We start from the raw sequence: 22,598 nt of genomic DNA, 5'->3' as shown, positions 1-22,598 counted from the left end.
TATAATTACTGTGGTTGTTATCTTGTTTTGTTTTTAGCCCTGAAGAAGGCTAGAAACTCTAGCCGAAACGTCGGCACATTAAAATAAGTTAATCATACTTATTTGTGTTTTTCATTGACCGCACCCCCAACCATCTTCTCCTCAAAAATTATTTTTTGATGAACCAATCGCGGGTAGTTAATATCGTGCGACCTAAAACGATTTAAAGTAAACTTTTTTGAAGTACTGAACACTTTTTAGGGAACTTTCACTTACGAGGGATCCTAAATTAAAGGTTTGCTTAAATTAAATTCGTTCATCAACAATCACTAAAGATGACATCTATTTAATAGTTACCGGATTAAAGAAGTACCTTGACTTCTCCTTAAAACTGATGATTTTCAAGAATTTACGCGTGAGTGATCATTGTAAAGTACAAATTACCTACGCGATATCTAACTATAAGCATGAGGTATTGTGGCATTCCTTATCTCACCCAGATTTATTAAGCCTTCAATTTTCTTTTGGATTTTAGTACTTTGTAGGGATTGCGATTGAACATATTACTGCAATGCTCATTGACTATACGTTGTTTCGGCTGAGGATACGTTGTTATTCTGAAAAGCCCCAACAATCAGTATAAAAGCCCTAAACCAGCTCCCTACCTCCTCACGCTGACGGATGGCTACAAATAGGTTTAGATCTTGGCTGAAAAAGGACACTTATTTGTTTATTGTGTCTTTGCCAATGGTCTTATAAGATATAAGATAAAACATGCTTCCTTGTTCTAAAATTAATTTAATTTTGTATGAGAAGATGGTTGGGAATGCGGTCAGAGAATTAACACGAATAAGTTAAAAAACTTTTTAGCTCCTTCATCAGGGCTAAGAACAAAAAACAAGAAAACAACCAGTGAATAAAGGGTATATTGAATCATTAAAGTAAATAATTGTACAGAATGAATATAGATAAAAATAAAGTAATGAAAGAAGTAAGAAATAAAACGTATATGTAAGTAATTAAAATAATATAATTAATGAAATAAAAATTTAAAGTTATATAATGCAAAGAAAAAACGAAATACGAATAATTTAAACATTAAAGTTATGGAAAAAAATATACATAACTAATAATTAATTTTATTAAAGTATTTGTAACTAATAATTAACTTTAATTTTAATTAATTAATTTGATGTAACTAATAATTATTTATGTTAACCATATATATTATTGTCTTATTTTCTAATCACTTCTTTGTCTGACTTAACTTTGTATTTTGTTTCTTTTGTTTTTTGAACTTACATACTACATTAGTTACATGTTTTCTTTTTATAACTTTAATTTTTATATTATTATTATTTAATTAAATTATTCATATGTCGTTGTTTCTATGCATTACTTAACGTTATATTTTTACTTCAATAATTACGTTATTTTACTTACATATTTAATTATTTATATATACATTTTATTTCCCACTTCTTTCATTACTTTATTTTTATCTATATTTATTCTGTACAATTATTTACTTTAATAATTTCATATACTCTTTATTCACTGGTTGTTATCTTGTTTTTTGTTCTTAGCCCTGTAGAGGGTAGAAATTCTGGCCGAAACGTTGGAACAAATAAATAAGTTTTTTTAAACTTATTTCTGTTCTTCTCTGACCACACCCTCAACCATCAAACGCGGTGGCAGGCCAGATTCTTAATTTATTTGAACTATGGAGTGGTAATTTTTAATGTTCGATATCAAACAAAGGTGCACCAGTGATTGTATGATTGTAAAATCGTGTATAAAAAACTAAAAGCATAAAATTCAACTTTGTCACAGCAAAAACCTTACACAACTGGATAAATACCGTACCTATTTAAAACTAGTGATTAATTATGAAAAATAAATGCAACAACGAATTTTTAAGGAAAAATACATTAGTCGTTGATATAATATCACCATCATTAACGGTCAATTACAAAACTACGGGAAATTTTTCCGTCCACGATATTCAATAGTAACTTCAAAATATTGTCTTTCGGTTCATTATTATTATTATTATATTAACAGTAATGTTACGCATAATAATATCTTGAAAAATAAAAATTTCTCTTCCATCTCCGACTTCTGAGTTTTTTTTTAAATTTATTTATGTACTCGCTTCAGCGGTACATATACTAAAATTCCGTTTTAAAAATACCGTTTCGAAATTATAGGTACTTTCACTTATTGCTATTAATAAACAAAAATTATGTATACTTATGTTTATATTATTTCATAAATAACATATGTTGGTATAGAAAATATTATATTACCCTTTTTCTTCGGTCGGGATGAATTTCTTAAAAATAGATCCTTGGATGAACCCCCTACCCCAAGCGAAATTATTGCTACATAAAGACAAAACAACAAAACGAAAACGCTTAATAATACATGTGTATGGGTGACAGTAAGTCAATTTTAAGATTGTAAGGACTGCGGTTAAGAAGGACGAAAAAATAGTAATAACTATTTATTTTCTGTCGACGTTTCGAGCTACGTTTTAGGTCTTTACCAGGGCTGTAAGGTGGAAGTTTAAACAGAGACCACGAAACGTTAAACGTTGAAACGCTGGTAGAAAATAACTAAATAGTTATTACTTACTGACCGCAGCCCTGACCATCTTCTTCAAAATTTGAAATACAAGTTCATATTTTATTATTAGAAATACGTATTTTTACATTTTATAAAAAATAGTCTAATAATCCTGTTGAATTTTGCTAAATACTCAAATCTTCGAAATTGCTTCTGTTTCATTGTTAAAAGTTGTCTTTTCGAAAAAAACGGACATTATTTTCAATTGCTATTGACTGGAAAAAGCCTTGGATATTTTCTTATTTACCGGCTCCTCCATTGAAGAGAATCTCAGCTCGGGATCTTTCTGGGTACCAGGATTATCTGGAATGGGATTCTGATTGGAATGGGGATGGGTTTCCAGCGAACCCTTTCTGTAGTTCCTTCTTAACCTGACGTTAACGCTTTGACATTATTTACTCTCGGATATAGCTTTGTTGTACTTTGGAGTGTTCTGTCACAAAGGATGCTCAGTTTTTACATCGAGGCGTCAACGGGAAGAACGATGTTTGTTCCTTTTTCGTGAAAACATGATTGTCGTGCATTTTGTGAGGAATGGTCATATCGTTTTCAATTATATAATGCTGTATTCCAGATAATTTTGATTACAGTGTTTTGTTTTTCACACATTGGCCAAGAAAAGCATCAAACGAGTTGACCAGTCAATTTCTGTGAGAAAGAACGATTTATGTCCTGTAACTTTAAGGGTTCCAAAAATTTTTTTCATGATCATCAAATTGTTATGTTTAATTATGCATATAAAACTAACACTAAAATTTTCTTTGTTTGTATTTTTCACAACTAAAATCATTTTTCCTATTGACTCTTCATAAATTAACTAAATTAATAAACAACTAATGATTTGTATGTGTGGTTTTAATGTATTATTAAATTACAAACTAAGTCCGACTCAGTTGTCGCTATGGTCTTTTAATTTGGTACCGTTTTGTAGCCGAGGGAGTGGAGGCATAGTCTTAGCAGCCTCAGAGTTGCAGCAGCGCAAGTTCCACCCCGGCCTGGAGAAGGGGTTTAACTTTTATTTTGTAGTGATCTCACGAAATGAATTCTTGACTCACCCACCATTGTTAGAATAGGTTGATTACCTTTAGATAACTCCCCGTATTTCAGTAATGACCAGGCAGGGAGTAATAAAAAAAAGTCTCGTCATAAAGAGATGAGGTTTTTGTACATTTCTTGTGTTTTCCCATCACATAATCTGGTTAACTGACTAAGTGAAAGTAAAAAAAAAAAAAAGTATAGACCTTTATAAATAAAATAATGTTTTTTTTTTATCATGTTTTAGTAGTGTGATGTTGAGATGCCATGTTGTTACGCATGAGTCAGGATTTGGAATATTATTTGTTTTATGTTGGCTATCTGGACCACTTTCTAGATAGTTAACAATCCGAAAAAATGCAATTTGCGATAGTGGCTCCAATGGGAAACGAAAAAGGCAAGTTTTACGCAGTCTCCCATAACTAATCCCAGTAATTAATTTAATTACTGTTTCTGGTGTATGGTTGGGATTCGAACCTGTGTTCGGGATCAAAGTATTTAAAATGCTTGCTAAGTCAAGGAATGCATAAACATAGCCGCCTATTTTTTTCTCATGCAACACACCAAATGTCAGTGTTAAGGTTAAGTCAGGCGTGTTTAGACTCGTGACCACAAAATAAACTAATTCAAATTTGTGTAAAAAGCCTTTGGAATTTTACTGAGACAGTTAAAGAAGAAAAGTGTATTAAAGTTAGACCAAGTTAAAACTTCCCCCGCATAATGATGATTAATAAAGTTCCTGGACCTCCGAAAGTAGTTTGTTCCAACTTCAAAACTTTTCCTGAATTCACAACATTATTTCTACCTAATGGTTTGCTCCCCATTTTTCTTATATTTTCTCTTTAGCTACAGATAAGTAGAGCAACAGTTGTCTCGAAGTAGTATTCATTTAATAGTGTATGGCGTTCCAAATGGTCTAACTACAAATAAATTTTTGATGGTTTTGTCTCGTGAAAAATATCTGTGATTGCTACAATAGGTTGTTTTTAAAATCTTTCTGCTAATCAATTAAATGATATTAGTTTTAATATGTGGAAAAAGTAGGATAAAGGGTTCTCAGATTCGTGCAGATATCGAACTCAGACTAACTTTCAGTACTAATGAAAGAATTTTGTATTCTGTGGAAGTTTTTATACATCTGTAAAATGGATTTCGTAATTCCATGTGAATGTATTTCTGGATAAATATATAGGACATTTTCTCATATACACCGATAATTCCAAAAGTGATAGTGGTGTTGGAGCTTCAGCAATAATAGAACGTGATGATTAGGAACTATCAATAACTATAAACGTTAGCTACCACCGAAACTCACTATTGGCATAAGTCTCTGTTGTTTTGAAACATAATTGTTTTTATTATTTCTGATATATGTTATTATACTAATTTATTTCAATCATTGAAAATTATCCAATTATTATTACATTGCTAACGGTTTGGGGTGTCTTTTGCACGAGACTAAACCTCCACATAGTCAATTGTTAAAGGCAAATAAAAATCTAATAATAATCATGTAAGACCCGCCTTGCCAATCTGTTAATAAAGAAATATATTAGAAAAATAAAATGGCATTGAAAAAATATATAAAAAGTTGACAAACCTACCATTTCAATTGTAATAGTAATTTAATCGTATTGCCTTTTTTTTTTTTAACGTATATTTGATTTTGTGGAGGGTAGCAATCAAAGTCGACCGAACAATAAAATAATTTTTTTTGTTTGTCGGATAATTGCACATGATGGCAATTTTATATTTTTAATCGTTTTGTTAATATTAAGAATGTCTATGAAAACTAAAAAAAAAGAGTTTAAATAATAATGCTCATTAAAAAATAAATTTCATAAAGCTATAGGCCAATTTCAGTTCCACGGTGTCAATTTAAGTTTTACTATTATTATTTTATATTAAGATATTCTATTTCCGTGTTTAACACAATAAATACTTAATAATGATAATAATAGTACATATAAAAAAAACAACTAAAAACTAAAGTCTGATGAAAAGTGACGGAGTTACGTAGTTTTGACCACAATCATCAAGTTCGTAACCACTGTGCTGTGGGCCGTTAATGAAAAGGAAGGAAACAACTTCATTATTTATTGTAAATAGTGTTTTTGTTCGTATTTTAATTTATATATTTTTTCTGTTTATAAAAAAACATATGTATTGTTATTATGTATGATTTAAGTCAATACTAATATAAAATTTAATCTTTGTCAGGTAAGTTTAATATACCAATACTATGTGATATCTACCTTACTTGTAAGTATAATTTAAATTTTATTCAGTGATTGAAAAGTGAAATTTTTTAAAGAAAAATTGTCACATTATTTTTATGAGAATAAAATTTTCTTTAAGGGGTAGATTGTCTTTACTTTACTCACAAATATAAATAAAATAATATTTATTTCTAAAATCTAAAAATATATTATTATTAGTTAAATATGATTGTATATAATTTAAGAATTATATATTGTCAGGTTTTAGTCGAAGTGATATAAAAAGGTCAAACATTAAGTTAAGTTGGTATTACATAATCTAGTTTCTATTATCGTTATTTAATATTTCATTCCTCTGATCTAAGTATGTTTGATCTATTGTAGTCTTGAAGATAGTCCACATGGCTAAAATGTTGGTTTGTTATTATAACAATCACAAATAAATAAAAATATAATATAATTAGATTTAAGTGCACTGCTTGCTATAGATTAGTTAATTGATTTTATAATAAGTGTTTTTGTACGTTCAGTCACTGTTACTTATGGATAAAGAATTTTATTTATGCCTATTTTTTTATTCAATAATTTGACTAACTTATATTATTTTCTTTTAATATGCGTTAGAGATTTCAATTTTTTTAATCGTTTTTGCAATAAATGTTTCTTTCCAATCGGGCTGCGTGGCAGAGTGGGGTCGAAGGAACGAGGTACGCCATATTGATTAAATCCAGCCACAAAGAACCTTCACTTTCATAATTACGAACTGTGCTTATTGCGTTTAAAGGAGGCCAAGAAATACTTTCAAGTGAATAATTAATTATGAATAGATAATTTGTATTCCATTTTTTTTCGAAAGGTACCTAACCGTTGTGTAAATATAACATAATCTTTCTGGCTGAATTTAGTTGTTTGTTTTTTTACCTCATTACATTTTTTATCAAAAAACTTACTTTGGTTATAACTTACAGTTATAATACAGAACGTAATGATAGCTATATCTGATCTCTAAGGAATTTTTAAAGAATTTTAAACTCTAAGTTCAAATCTAAACATTTTTGTTTCCCGTAATTTTAGTTTTATTAGTTAGTAACTACTAAGAATTTTCCATTTCAAGTTGTTATACTTATTTTAAACGAATATTATTATACCAATTAATGAAAGCTAGGTTCATCGGAATATATTTCGATAATGTGCTAACATTTCAATAAACCATCATCGTTTTTTTAATTTGAAATCGGCTAAGACTCGAGATTCGCAAAGCCACGATGATAAAAACAGAGCAGTGGTTCTGAACCGTCTGGAAATTAGACAAGTTATATTGAAAGAGTTAGCTCATTTTTGGAATCATAGACCATATATTTGAAGAATACCTTATCTACCGGCGAAACTTAAGCGGTAATGTGATAACCAAACAATTTTTTTTGTTTAAATAGTGTTATTGTTATTTATTTTAATAAATTCGACTATATGACGAAAGTTCAAAAAGAAATTGATGTATTTTACAAATGAGTTGTAGGATACCCCATATTCCTACAACTCATTAGTACAAGAGCCGAGAAGAAAAAAAGGCAGTTATCTCACCCCAATTTTTGATTACCTTAATGAAAACTAGGTATAATTACTAGTAAAAATTGATGAGTCTGACAAGTATAGGTAAGTGGAATAAAAAATGGCGGCTGTTTCAAAACCTTAAAAAAACATTAATTTTTCATTCGGAGCTCTATATCTTAAAAACAATACTAGAAAATCTAAGGGAACATTATTTAAAGAAGAGTAAATTTGCTGAAATTTTAGCCCTAAAAGAGCTGTTTGCGTCCAATAGTGCTCGAGATATAGCTTTTTAAAAAGCAAAATTTTTTAAAACTTCTGAAACATTAGGGGTTAGCTAATTTATTTTGAGAAATCTATATCTCAGGAACTATGAGACGTACAGATGTCTATTAGCACTCAAATTAAAGCTAGTTTAATGGACTATAAATAAGTTTATGACCTTTACCTTTGTAGGAATGGTAGTTTTCATAATATTTACTAAAATAAATTGATTTATAGTTGTTCGGACAATAAGATTGATTTATGAAAAATTTCATTTCAGAAACCATTGGACGTACAGATGTTTGCCAGCGCTCAAATTAAAGCTAGTTAAATTTACTACAAAATAGTTAATTATCTTTATCTTTGTAGGAGTAGTAGTTTTTAAGATATTTGACAAAATAAACACACAAAATATTAATTTATAGCTGTTCGTATAAAACGTTGGATTTTTGAAAAAATATATCTCTAAATTCATAAGACGCTCATATGTTTGCCTACACTAAAAATAAAGGAAATTTAACTTACTATAAAGTTGTTTATGACACTTATCTTCGTAGGGGTAGTATTTTTTATGATATTCACATATGCATATAAATTTGGCAAATAAAAATTTGTCCGAACAACTATAAATCAGTTTAATTTAGCAAATTTCACGTAAACTATTACTCCTACGAAGATAAACATCATACAATACTTTATAGCTCATTAAACTAGCTTTAATTTGAGTGCTAATAGACATTTGTACGTCAAATGGTATTTGAGATATAAATTTTTCAAAATAAATTCACTACTAACTACTGATCTTTCAGTTCATCCCATTTTTATTAAATGTTGCGTTTTAAAAAGTTATATCTCGAAAACTATTTAACGTAAATAAATCTATTAGGGCTCATATTTTAGCAAATTTGCTCTTCTTTAAATGACGTTCTCTTTGGTTTTCTTGTGTTGTTCCTACTTTTTGAGAGCTCCGAATGAAAAATTGTTTTTTTTTTTATCGCTTTGAAACAGCCGCCATTTTTTATTCCCCCTACCTATACTTGGCAGACTCATCAATTTTGACTAGTAATTATACATAGTTTTCATTAAAGTAATCAAAAATTGGAGTGAGATAACTGCCTTTTTTCTCCTCTTGGGCTCTTGTACTATATTGGTATAACTTGAAGATGAGGAAACTTAAAACGTTATTCGAACTAACTCAAACCTACGCAAGGTTAGTAAAACTATATTCTATCTTAAATAGAAAATCCAAACTAAAACCAGAATCAGCTACTGTTATTTGTGAGACAATTCTCAGGCCACTGCTGATGTATGGCTGTGAAGGTTGGGGAGCAGCATCCTTTACGAAAAGGAAAAAATTTCAATCCTGTCAATTCAATTCAAGTCCTAAGAATTGCAGTGGATGCTCTTTGGTTCATTAGAAATAGCCATTTGCATCGGGTATTACAAATGAAGTCCATAGAGGATTACATCAAAAAAAGGTTCATGAAGTTCCACTCCCAGTTACCGACAGTTAAAGGAGCAGTGAATCACAACTTGGGAAACCCAACCTCAATCCGACAACTGAAGCCCAGATTGCTGCAGGACATTCTGTTATAAACTCTATATTTATCAATTCTATTTTTTCTCTTTGTCCATTTAAAAATATTTTTTTTTCCCATTACAGAAAACAATTGTTTGTTTTGTTAGGTCTACGAATGTAGTTATCTTTGTTATTAATTTACTTTTCTCTCTTATTAAGAATTATTATTTTTATCTATTTATTTTATCTTAATTTATTATATAACAATTAATAGTTAGAGGTTTCTTTTGTATGAGACTATACCTTTCCATAATCAATTATTAAAAAAAGAAAAGTAAATCTTACAATAACCTTGTAAGGTCCACCAGGCTGATCTGGTGTTATAGTAATACAAATTAAAAAAAAGTATTGAATATTGATAATATTCTAAAGGGACTTATTTTTCAGCTCAACGTCATTATAAAAAGAGCAAACAACTTCCTAGAAATGAAAAATCTAGAATGATTACCAAATAGTGTTACCATTTCCTTGGGAAATTGAGAGATAAGTGATAATGTTATATTGAGATTGAAATTTCTGATTTCCATCAAAGGTTCTACTATATTTTATATAGTTATGTTATGAATAGGTAATGAAATACTTTCTGAAACCTTTGCCTCGTAAAGGAATCCAATCCAATCCAATGGAATCCAATTAAAAGGACTTTTGGTAGTTGGTCTTTAAGCACTAAATCCCCTTAATGATTTTCAGCATAGTTGGAAAAAAATACTAAGTATATTCTTTGAATATGTTTATTGTAGTTTTAATGTATATAGAAGTATATATACCAATACTAATTTTATGAATAATTAAAAAATAAGAAATAGTATTATTTTATAAAAAGTTGTTGGAGACAATACGGATTAGTATTTTATTTCATTATTTGAAATTTCTTCAATTCCTCTCTCCTAGCTTGACTCATTCCCTACTATACTTTTTAAGGTTATTTTTCTATTTCCATATCGTTCATAGGTTTTGCCTCTCATTCGTTTCGCAGTAAGCGGAGCGTTGGTCAATCTGTTAATTTACTTTTTTGTTTAGTTTTGTTTTTCCTTTGTTCAATTAACCTTTGTGGAATTCAAAGAGACCCAGTTGCCCTGACATTTCCATTTTCAGGTGACATTGCAATACTCTTGGTTTTACGATTTAATTTAAAAATGTAATCCTTTTGTCAGCTTGGACGTAAATTGTAAAGTGTGCTAATTCGCGGTTGTAATAATTCGTATTTTTTTTTTTTTTAAGTTAATTCATTACTTTTGAATAGAAAGGAACTAACTTATAACTTAACTTAACTAACTCTTCGTCTGTGTAGCTTGTTTTCGAGTGTTTGCTTATTAATCTTTAATAAAAAGAAAATAGTATATAATAAAAATCAGCCAATATTTTGAGGCTTGTAAAGATTTCTAAATTTTTGAGTTAAGTTGTTTTTATATTATATTTATTTTCATTCTATTTACCTTCGGATTGGTAAATGTCTTTAATTGATTTTTAGTTATTTTATATTTAATATAGCATTGGTCAACTATATATTGTATATATATATCTAGTTGACCGTAAAACTTAAATATAAGAAGATAGTCAGGGTTGCGGTCAAAAAAAGAATTAATAGTTTATAACTATTTGTTTGTTTTTTTTACCGCAACCCTGACCATCTTCTTATATATATATATTTATTTATTTTGTTTCGTCCTAAAAGATTTAATGTCAATTTTTTTTCAAATTATGTTTTTTATACCAAATATTTTCAATTTAGGTAAATCTTTAAAGTATAACCTACATTAATCTTTAAAAGTCTACAATAAAACCCACTTTAGTTTGTTATCAGACATTGGCCTTTGTCGAATTAAAGATTTATATAAGATTATATTGAAAACTTTTATATAATTATTCCGTGGAAATACAGTTTACCGGAACCATGCTTTTTCTGCTACTTTACACTTAGAAAAGATGTTTTTATTTTTCGTGCCATGTAAATAAAATATATTACTTAGTTATAGAAAATGCACTACTCTTTCTTTCTCCATCCAAATCTTATTACTTACCAGCGTAAGCCCTGACGTCATAGCTAGTTCCTATCGGTGCTCCTGAGTACTCCTTGGCCGGGACTAGTTGGACACTCGGTGGTGCTAGGTGGGTGACATCCATCGTGAACGGGTGGGCATTAGGGCCAAGTCTTTTGATTAGAGCATCCTGCAAGATTAATATTTTACATTAGAAGTATCCGAATAGGCGTATTTGATTTGGTTATAGATAGTCTCAATATTTAGTTTGGGCTTTGCGTTATTACTTTTCATAATTATGACTTTTAACTGACCTATATATTTTACTTCTAACTTTTTCTTAAGTCAAATAAACTATTTGTGTGTTAAAGTTACCACAGTTCGAAAAAATGTTTACTTATATTTCCAAAACACAAAAACATATGAGGAGTGTAGGTGCTTCGTGCTTATAATCGTAAATTCTCAATCAATTTTATAAGAAGTTTTTATAAAATGAAAATAATAACATGAGTAATTTTTAAATATTGCTAATCTTCCGATGGCAATGAAGACGATTTAGTTAAAATTTGGAAAAGATTATAATATAATTATTTCTAAAAATATTTAATATACTTAAATGTAATTTGCTGTTAAATTAAGGCAAGAATGTAGAGTCTGATGAGACCAAATCTAGATTTTTTTTCAAATCTTATCGTATCCATTTTCCCTTTTAAGATGAGTTTACCCTGTTTATAATATTACTAATAACATATGTTATTAACTTTTTAATTTAAAAAAATACGCTCTGAGAAATGTAAATAACGTTGAATTTAGTATAGTGTATGCTATTAACATTTTTTCAGGAAATATCAATGTTTATAACACATTGATTCAAACCCTTGTAAACAGTTGTTGTCAAAACAAAAATGTTATTAACATTTTTCTGTATTACTAATCAATAAATTTGTTATATTGTACTTTTAAATATACGACTCTAAATTACATTAATTGTAATTGACAATATTTTTCGCCAACTATACCTAATTACATCATACAACATAGTTCATTATGGAATTTGATTATCACATTTTTTTTTTTACAATATGGACATTTCACATATATTTCACGATTTTCATTCTGTAACCAAAATTATCTTAAACTCTTAAAAGGAAAAAAATATTTAAAAATTTCAGTATCTTGTGCCTACTAAGGGTTTCTCATTCTTCTGTGTTATGAAAGCGCTACCCAAAACGAAGGTTCTTTTGGTCATAGAGAAGTTTGAGTATCTTGTGGGGTAAAGGGATTCGTTTGTGAATCCTCACTAAGGATGTTACGACCTAGGCCATTTGTGACGGTTGGGACATTAAAGGAAGTCAAAGGAGTTGTTTGTTGGTTGGTAGCTAGTGGACCTTATGGTACAAGAGCCGGGAAGAAAATAGGCAGTTATCTCACCCCAATTTTTGATTACTTTAATGAAAACTAGGTATAATTACTAGTCAAAATTGATGAGTCTGCCAAGTATAGGAAGGGGGGATAAAAAATGGTGGTTATTTCAAAACCTTAAAAAATCATCAATTTTTCATTTGGAGCTCTATTTCTGAAAAACTACAAATCTAACAACATACAATAATACAACAAAACTAGCAAATCTAAGGGAACATTATTTAAAGAAGAGTAAATTTGCTGAAATATTAGCCCTAAAAGAGCTATTTACGTCCAATAGTGCTCGAGATATAGCTTTTTAAAAGCAAAATTTTTTAAAACTTCTGAAAGATTAGTGGTTAGCTAATTTATTTTGAGGAGTCTATATCTCAGGAACTATGAGACGTACAGATGTCTATTAGCACTCAAATTAAAGCTAGTTGAATGGACTATAAAGAAGTTTATGTCCTTTACCTTCGTAGGAATAGTAGTTTTCATGATATTTACTAAAATAAATTGATTTATAGTTGTTCGGACAATAAGTTTGATTTATGAAAAACCTCATTTCTGAAACCATTGGACGCACAGATGTCTGCCAGCGCTCAAATTAAAGCTAGTCAAATTTACTACAAAATAGTTAATTATGTTTATCTTTGTAGAAGTTGTAGTTTTTATGATATTTGACAAAATAAACTCACAAAATGTTAATTTATAGTTGTTCGTATAAAATGTTGGAGTTTTGAACATATATATCTGTAGATCCATAAGACGCACATATGTCGGCCAACACTCATAATAAAGGTAATTTAATTTACTATAAAGTAGTTTATGACACTTATCGTCGTAGGGGTAGTAGTTTTTATGATATTCACATATGAATATAAATTTGGCAAATGAAAATGTCGGAACAATTATAAATCAATTTCTTTTAGCAAATTTCATGTAAACTATTACTCCTACGAAGATAAACATCATAAACTACATTATAGCTCATTAAACTAGCTTTAATTTGAGTGCTAATAGACATCTGTACGTCAAATGGTTTTTGAGATATAAATTTTTCAAAATAAATTCACTAACTACTGATCTTTCAGTACGTCCCATACAACATTTTTATGAAATATTGCTTTTTAAAAAGCTATATCTCGAAAACTATTTAACGTAAATAACTTTATTACGGCCCGTATTTTAGCAAATTTACTCTTCTTTAAATGAAGTGTTTTATTGTGTTGTTCCTACTTTTTAGGATATAGAGCGAATGAAAAATTAGTATTTTTTTATCGCTTTGAAACAGCCGCCATTGTTTATTTCCCCTACCTATACTTGTCAGACTCATCAATTTTGACTAATTATTATAAATAGTTTTCATTAAAGTAATAAAAAATTGGGGTGAGATAACTGCCTTCTTTCTCCTCCCGGGCTCTTGTCACAAGTTTCCTAATGTGCCGATGCCATTTCTGCGAGCTCGCTAAGCTTGTAGAGTGGGCTCTCAATGACACCAATTATGAATAAATGTTTTGAAACAAAATCGTTGCCAGTCTGCATTCTAAAACTGGCTACTCTATGTCTTCTTGGCCGGTTCCTTGGTATAGGTTCCAGTAGCAAGGGTGCCCATGGTCGAACAACATGTTTTTTGTTCGCCTCAATCGTTCGTTTGGCAGAGCTGGACGGTAGGAGAAGGTTTGGTTGGAGCCCTATGTTTTTATATAAACCATACCAAAGTAGAAAAAAAAATATATGAAGCTTAGAGACATTTTTATTTGTACCTCTGAAATTAATTAGTGGTCGAATTATCTGATGACAATGACCCATATTTGTATGGGTTTCAGGTGCTACAATGATGCTAGTTCTGGGAAGTGACTTCCTATTTAAAGATTATAAGGACATTAATATAAATAAATTTCTATTAATTTTGGGTTTTATTCCTGTGGAAAATACAAATATCATGAAAATCGTGGATTTTCCAATTTAAACAAAAAAATATATTATTTAATATTTTAAATATAGGTTTATCCAAATGCTTTATGTTCCTCAAAAGTTACCAATTTAAATAAGGAGTGCCCACCAAATGATTTAGTCTTTTGTAATCTTGGGCTATTTATTTTTTTGTATTTTAATTTCTTACCACACTTTTGATATTATAAAACTGATTTAAAAGTCGATTTTTCGCTACTATTAGGATGCATTCAGAAAATCATTCTGCATTCGGATTCTCAAAAGTGAAACAAGGAAGCCGCCCTCCGCTGAACGATCGACCGACCGTGGATGAGCGGGCAAAGGATTGGCTCAAACCTAGTTAACTTTTTTCCTTCATCCCAATACAGCTGCTTAAGATTTTCTCTTAAATTTTTTTTTATACTCCTCGAAAAAACTCTGATACTTTCTCTATCTTTAGTTATTCATGTAGGACCAATTTATTATTAAAGATTAGAACAAATATTACTGATTATCGACAAATATGGATCAACGCTCAGAAAGTATTGACTCAGTTCGTATAAATTTTCATATATTAGCTATTCAAAATGTTTTCAGCTCTTAGTTTTTATATATGAAGAATGTTAAGAATTTTAATTTTAAGCTTAAGATTTTATTTAATTTTCTTCTCTTGGATTATTTTAGCTGTTCCTTTTTTTCCTAGTTTATATTTGGCTTGTTCAGCACGATTTAAAACTATCTTCTAATATTGCCTCGGATTTGACCCTTCTTAATGAACGAACCATTGATGAATAAATATTGAATCCCAAATTATAATTAAATGTCGACACGAAATTTATTTTGTTACTGTTGGATTGATTTGAAAAGAGAAGTTTAAACTAAATATAAAAGTAGAAGACAGATAAAAAGAAAACACAAAAAAAGATGTTATGTGATTTAATGAAAATAATTATAATTTATTGTAATAATTAATTAAAATCGAAATGAAAATAGTGAATTTATTATATGGTATAGTATGAATGTGTATAGCGACTAAATATGTAGTATTTTAAAAAGATTATTTGGAAATAAACCATTTACAACTAAGAAATAAACTATCCTAGTCCATGTGAAGACTACATTAAGATGTTTATTAGAAACGATAGTTTAAGTCTTGAATTTGCCTGTTATCACATTACGATGTACATGATTTTTATAAATACAACCAGAATATCATTAGAAGTAGGAAAGTGAAAGGATTTATATATTTAAATAAATATATAAAAATCACAATCCATCTTTTTAATTTCGTTCATTATAAATAATTACAAAAGTTATGAAATATTTCTCGAAAAATGGTATTCCCATAAATTTGTTATGTCGGAGTTATGACGTTTTTGTTACTTTATTCTAGTATATTTTCCAACAGTTTCAATCAAAATTACTAAGACTGATCAGTAGCGCTCCCCCCTACATCAGTAACAAGAACTTACACAAAGACTTACGAACTGCCTACGTACAAACAACCATTAAATCATTATATAAACGGTTTCACGACGCACTTCCAACACACACTAACCCTCTAATTCAAGGACTATCAACACTAGACTTACCAGATGCGAGACGATATTTACGAAGGAGCTGAAATAGGGAGGGACCTCTTAAATTGATTTTTAAATTTCAATTTTAATGGAGAGGCATCATTGGATGACCTTAACCTTCATGCCTTCATGACATTTTTTTTATTATTTATTTACTTTTTTCTCTCTCTCTACATCTCATTCGCTGGTTGTAAAAATACTTTTACAGTTGTGAATAAACTAAATAAAGTAAAAAAAAAATATATATATATATTTTCCCCTTGTATGTTTAATTTTATATTATCAATACTAATACATTTTCTTAATATCAATATTTTTTGTTTAAATATTTTATTATTGTTTGAAATTCATAAATAGGACTATAGAATGAAATAGAATTTTTATTTTGCTGTTTTAAAAAAAAAAAAAAAAAATTCGAACTAATAGTTACGAAATTAACAGTTATTCATACCTGTAAACTAAAAAACGGCATTAAAATTCTATTCACCGCAAATCCTCAATAATTGTAATGTAACAGATATGCAATTATTAACATCAGCAACACTCCATGTTGTTCTTTTACGCGCTATATCGGTAGTGCCCCGCACTATGAGCGATGACGTGGTTAAATTGGTATTCATAATTAAAGAAATTCAGTTTGTTTACAAATACTTAAAGTTTTATGTACTAATATTATTTTATCTGTCTTTAAACATTAAAAAAAAAAAATTGTATCTTTCCATAATTGTTTATTATGTGAAATTGAGTATCTTGCCTGTTAGTGGAAATTCGTCTTCAAATAAATAATGTTTCGTCTCACTGTATTTTGCCTCGAAAGAGGTTGGATTGGTGGAACACATGGGTTTTGATGGATATCACGTTAAAGAGTACAAACTGTTAAGATGTCCAAGTTATTGTGCAACAAATCCTTTATTACAAAGAATGGTGCATCAACTATTTTTCGCAATGCTTGTGATTCAAATGACTGCACTTTTCGTATTTGTTTGAAGTTTTACCTATATACCGTGATATATTTTCAGTAAAATGCTTAAACCCCGATTTAGAGATATGAATTAAGCCTTTTATGTTAGTTAATACACTTAAAATTCTTTTCAAAACAATATATATATACTTTTTTTTTTTTTTTTTGCAAATATGCTTCGGTGATAGAATTTCTATTCTTCTCGTGTGAAAAATCGTTTGTTGGAGAGTTATACCGGGATAGCTACCCCACAATAGACTTGACAAATGGTATACAAGACATGAAATCGATAGGAACGGATATGAAACGTGATGGTCTAGGGTAGGTATATTCGTTCGTTCAAATTGGAGTTAGTACTTTGAATTGAGTAGAATTTCATTTAGTGGTAAATTTAGCATAAATTTCCCCTCCGGCGAAGCCGAGTGGCTTTAGTGTTAATGACTGTCATCAAGGGGACATCTATTCCATTGCAGTCCTATCGTCCTAGCTAGCCCACAAACTTCGACCAGGAAATTCGATGTTTCTGCGATGACCCCATCAAATGTTTTGCGCAATTGTTATAGTTCATTCATTGTTTTCTTTATTGTTGACAATTTGTGTTTTTCTTCTGAAATTCTTATTTAGAATTTTGCTTAAGGTGTTATAGCAATTACTCTTCTAATTAATTAATGAAAGAAATAACTAAAAATTGAACTACATATAATTATGGAATATTTTTATAAGATTTCGAAACAAAATATTAAGTCCTTCTAATCCTAGTAAATAACTTAATCTATGAATGTTTCACCATTTCATGCAATATCAATACATGATCTTATATCAACAATCCAAAAAAGCAAACAAAAGAAACAACTAATCACATCTCTATTTGATCTATTACTAATAGTAATATTACTGTTAATGTAAGGTTTTTTTTTTTCCCCTACGCCACAGGAAGTGTGCTATTACGCCATTTTCCTTCTCGCAGCCCAATACAATTTTATTCGTCCTCTTAGTTCGTCCGTATCTCGCTCAACATCCTCCAGACCAACACACGCCAAAAGATGGTCCCCATCCATGTCCCCCATGTTGCATAGAGGAGATTTCGGGGAATCAACGATGCCAATTCGATGGAGGTGTTTTTGGAGCAGATCGTGTCCGGAAGGAAAGAAGTGAGAGAGCCTACTGGATAAGGAAAAAAGAATCCCAGGCAATCTTAGCAGAGCTGAGAGAGTGGCCTGTTTTCGGCTAGTGACAGGACACGATCTGTTGATGTAAGGTGTGGTATACTGATTTACTATGTACTGGTTAGACATATTTAATAATAAATTCAGATTAATTTCAACTTATTTCATCAAAAAGAATGGAATTATACCTTTGTATTTTGTTTAATAATTTAAATATTTCTGTACACATATTTACGATTTATACAGTGGCGTACCGAGACCATTTAGTGTTAGGAGCGAGTTTTTTAGAGCTTAAAAACAATAACTTTCCCATCTGATTACAAAAAAAATAATCAATTTGTTTGGAACATGAATATCATTCAAATAAAACAGTGATCCGTGGGATCCGAGACGGAAAATTCAAATAAATAAATTCATGAAGGAGGAACTCGAAAGAATTGCGAGAGACTGCTCAATGTGTTGAGTTGCTAATACTGATCCAGTTCCAGTCAATAGACAATATTGAAAGGTGTGAGGGGGAATTAGTTGTGTCTGGTGGAATATGCTCTTCGACCCATAGAGTTGACAATTCCCAACTAAGGTTTAACATGATAGCATGAAAATAAGATGCTGAGTGAGTCCAAAATAATCGTTTCCGCCATGCTCTGAAACTGGTTCCCTGAACAGCCAGCCCTTCCAAAGATGTACCTGTAAGAGGGATGGTTCTTCTACTTCCGAACCAAAATCCTTTGAACGAAAATCGTCTTTCGCCAATTTCCTTCGTCCATTTTGCTGTGAGGAATACATTTGTATAGATATCCACTTTCTCTGATTGTATCTTGATCCTGGACGACTGGATTCTACCGTTGTCTGGAGTTAATTTTTTAAACAACTCTAACAGCTTTAGGAAAGTCTGTTGAACGGATTTAGTAAAGAAAGTAACTGCAGTTAATGGAATGCAGTCTTTGGAAAGTTCTAAATAAAATAGTACAAATGCAGAGAAGAAAAAAAAGGCAGTTATCTCGCCCCAATTTTAGATTACTTTAATGAAAACTAGGCATAATTACTAGTCAAAATTGATGAGTCAGCCAAGTATAGGTAAGGGGAATAAAAAATGGCGGCTTAGCTAATTTATTTTGAGAAATCAATATCTCAGGAACTATGAGACGTACAGATGTCTATTAGCACTCAAATTAAAGCTAGTTTAATGGACTATAAATAAGTGTATGACCTTTATCTTGGTAGGAATGGTAGTTTTCATGATATTTACTAAAATAAATTGATTTATAGTTGTTCAGACAATAAGATTGATTTATGAAAAACTTCATTTCAGAAACCATTGGACGTACAGATGTTTGCCAGCACTTAAATTACACTACAATAGACATCTGTACATCAAATGGTTTTTGAGATATGAATTTTTCAAAATAAATTCATTAACTACTGATCATTCAGTACGTCCCGTACAATCTTTTTATGAAATGTTGCTTTTCAAAAAGTTATATCTCGAAAACTATTTAACGTAGATAACTCTATTAGGGCTCATATTTTAGCAACTTTACTCTTCTTTAAATAGGTAATACTCTTAGGTTTTCTTGTGTTGTTTCTACTTCTTAAGATATAGAGCTCCGAATGAAAAATTAATTTTTTTATCGCTTTGAAACAGCCGCCATTTTTTATTCCCCCTACCTATACTTGGCAGACCCATCAATTTTGACTATTAATTATAGATAGTTTTTCATTAAAGTAACCAAAAATTCGGGTGAAATAGCTGCCTTTTTTCTCCTCTTGGGCTCTTGTACTAAAATCAAAACTTTTGTTTTGCTAGATTTGTCGCAATCTAAACAAAGTAACATTATATACCTAGTTCATGAGTAGTTTCCACTTTTTAGTTATGTCGTTTTGTAATACGCGCTTGAGAATCTGATATCTATTCAATACTTATATATTTTAAAATTTTTAAAGTTAAGACGTGACATAAAAATTTCATTACTCACACTTTTAAAGTATCCATCTTTATTGCTTAGGTATAAGTTGAACCTTGAAAATGACTGTTACTATAGACATTTATTTGTAATTAAAGAGAGCTGCCCCCCTAGGGTTTATTAAGAAGACGTGGGCCTTATAAAGAGTGTCGGGACTTGATTATCTCAGCTATTGATGGTACAGCCTTTATAAGATGAAGCCCGAGAAGGGCCGTCTTCCGCTCAGCTTTGATGAACTCTCCTGTGGCCAGGTTGCGTTCAAGTTAGCTCAGGAAATTGCTTCAGACCCACCAAAATATTACTTGTTGCCTCTGGTGGGGTAATACTTTGTTATTCCTAGAACTCATAGTTTTTGTTGATTTAATTATTGGCTTTTAATGTGTTAGTTTAGTATTATATCGAGAGGAAGGGTGCTATACTTATATTACTAGCCGATCAGTCGGGAAAAAATCTCAAAAATCTCATTGATTATTTCGAAAGAATTAGTCACTCAAACTCGTCCTCCTTTTTAAATACTTTTTTGCTTGACAAATAAAATTGTATACGTGAATAGATATGTGCTCTAAGGTAAATTGTACCAATTAAAGAAAAAAATGCATTAAATAAATCAAAAATTGTATCCTTATTAGTCTCAACACTTTTTATTTCAACAGTCCAACGTTTCTGCCATTTCGGCCATCCTCCAGGACAATCTTAATATTTAACAGAGTATATTATATATTCATTTGTAACACATATGACAACAACATTATCACTAATAATATAGCATACCTTCAATTATAAATTCTTCCTCACATTAACATTTAAAATTTGTTTTGCAAGCTAATCTGCCCTGGTCATTAATTATAAGTTAAGAACCTATTAAAAAGTCAATTATTAGAGAGTCATATTTATTATTAATAAGCTTAAGTTTAGTTACCTATTTTTTAAATTTAAAATCATAAATATCTAAATCTTCTTATTTTAAAATTATCCACCAAATCACTACCATATACACAAACTATTTATAACCTCCCACTCACACAGGTCAACCTTGTTTTAAAATTAATTTAAATTGCATTAATAAATAAATGATGTATTTTCAAAATCAGGAATAAATGTCAAAATAATGTTTAAATATGTTGATGATATTTTTTGTATTATGAAAAAAGTTGATATAAATAATCAACCATCCATTTCAGATGAAATTCAATGTAATTAATTATTATGTTAACAAGGCTATGAGAATAACGGATGCTAGTAGGCTGAATAGAGTGAAAAATTTGATATTTAAAATATTTTTGGATAATTTTTACCCCAGAAAATTAATTTATAAAATTTGGGATATAAACCTTTATAAGTTGTGGAAATTGAAACTAAATCAAAAAAATTTTTTTTTTTAAATTCTATATTCCTGATAAGTAATCTAAATGTATTCATACTTATTGCGTCTTATTAACATACGTCAATGAGTGTAAATTTTTTTTTCACATTTTTCATTGTCACATAAATCACATAATATCGAAATCAGAAAAGTTAATTTAAAAAGGAAAAATTAAACCATGATTTTGTTTCGATTTACAATCTGTAAGTCAATACCTGCTAAAAATTAAGGAATCACAAGTCAGTGTATAAAGCATACGAGGAAAGAAGTAGATGGAATTTGCTAAAATGACAGATCATGTCAACGCTAATCCCTGAGTTCACTTGAAATTTAGGCCAATAGAGGTATGTTGTGGATATTATTGGTATGTTGTGGAAATTATTGGTATGTTGTGGAAAATACTCTTCGCATGCCTAAGCGAGAGAAGTTGACGGAATGTGATGAAATCGATTCTAAACCCATCTAACACTAATACCCAATTGACTTCCAAATTATGTCCAAATTAGAATCTATCTGAAATCGAAAACTGGGTACCAACCCACTCAGTCCCAGTAAATTTCATCTAATTCGGATTAACGTTTCGATATATTATGCCCTAACGGATATTTTGCTTCAGGCAGAAATGGAATTTGTCCCTTGATGTTTAAAACGTGAAATGCGAGTATAAATTGTTGATTCTGAGAACGTACTTATTTTTTAAAATTATTTTATTAATACAAATCCTCCCTTACTTCAGTAGTGGTATATGTTGCATTGCCCTTACAGATGCAATATTTCTATTTGGTTGTTATTTTTTAGATTGTTGGTGCTATGTCTCTCAGGCATTATGTGATCTTAAGTTTATTCGTTGAAATTTCGACTGTTGAAACTTTTACTGGTTTGTTATTTACTGGCATTTGGGGCTGGCTTTGGAATTTTCCTATATGTTCCTTTATGTTGAATTTTAATTTTATTTTAAAGAGATATATATATGTAATTTTAATTTAATAATTATATA

General features: G+C 29.8%; 1 protein-coding gene across 1 annotated transcript in view; it reads right to left on the bottom strand.

Annotated features, from left to right (window-relative positions):
- The window catches only part of LOC106689242 (phosrestin-2), a gene marked incomplete at its 5' end in the record, with an annotated part of 174,560 nt that overhangs the window by 7,608 nt on the left and 144,354 nt on the right, over positions 1-22,598 (bottom strand). Inside the window, 1 exon segment of the mRNA XM_067052379.1 lies at positions 11,274-11,421. Coding sequence (XP_066908480.1) covers positions 11,274-11,421 — 148 coding nt within the window.

The sequence above is a fragment of the Halyomorpha halys genome, unplaced genomic scaffold (assembly GCF_000696795.3).
Source record: "Halyomorpha halys isolate HHAL.00 unplaced genomic scaffold, Hhal_1.1 Scaffold1311.1, whole genome shotgun sequence".
Classification (NCBI taxonomy): Eukaryota; Metazoa; Arthropoda; class Insecta; order Hemiptera; family Pentatomidae; genus Halyomorpha; species Halyomorpha halys.
The sequence above is the reverse complement of the archived record's forward strand: the minus strand, read 5'-3'. Positions and strand labels throughout refer to the sequence as shown.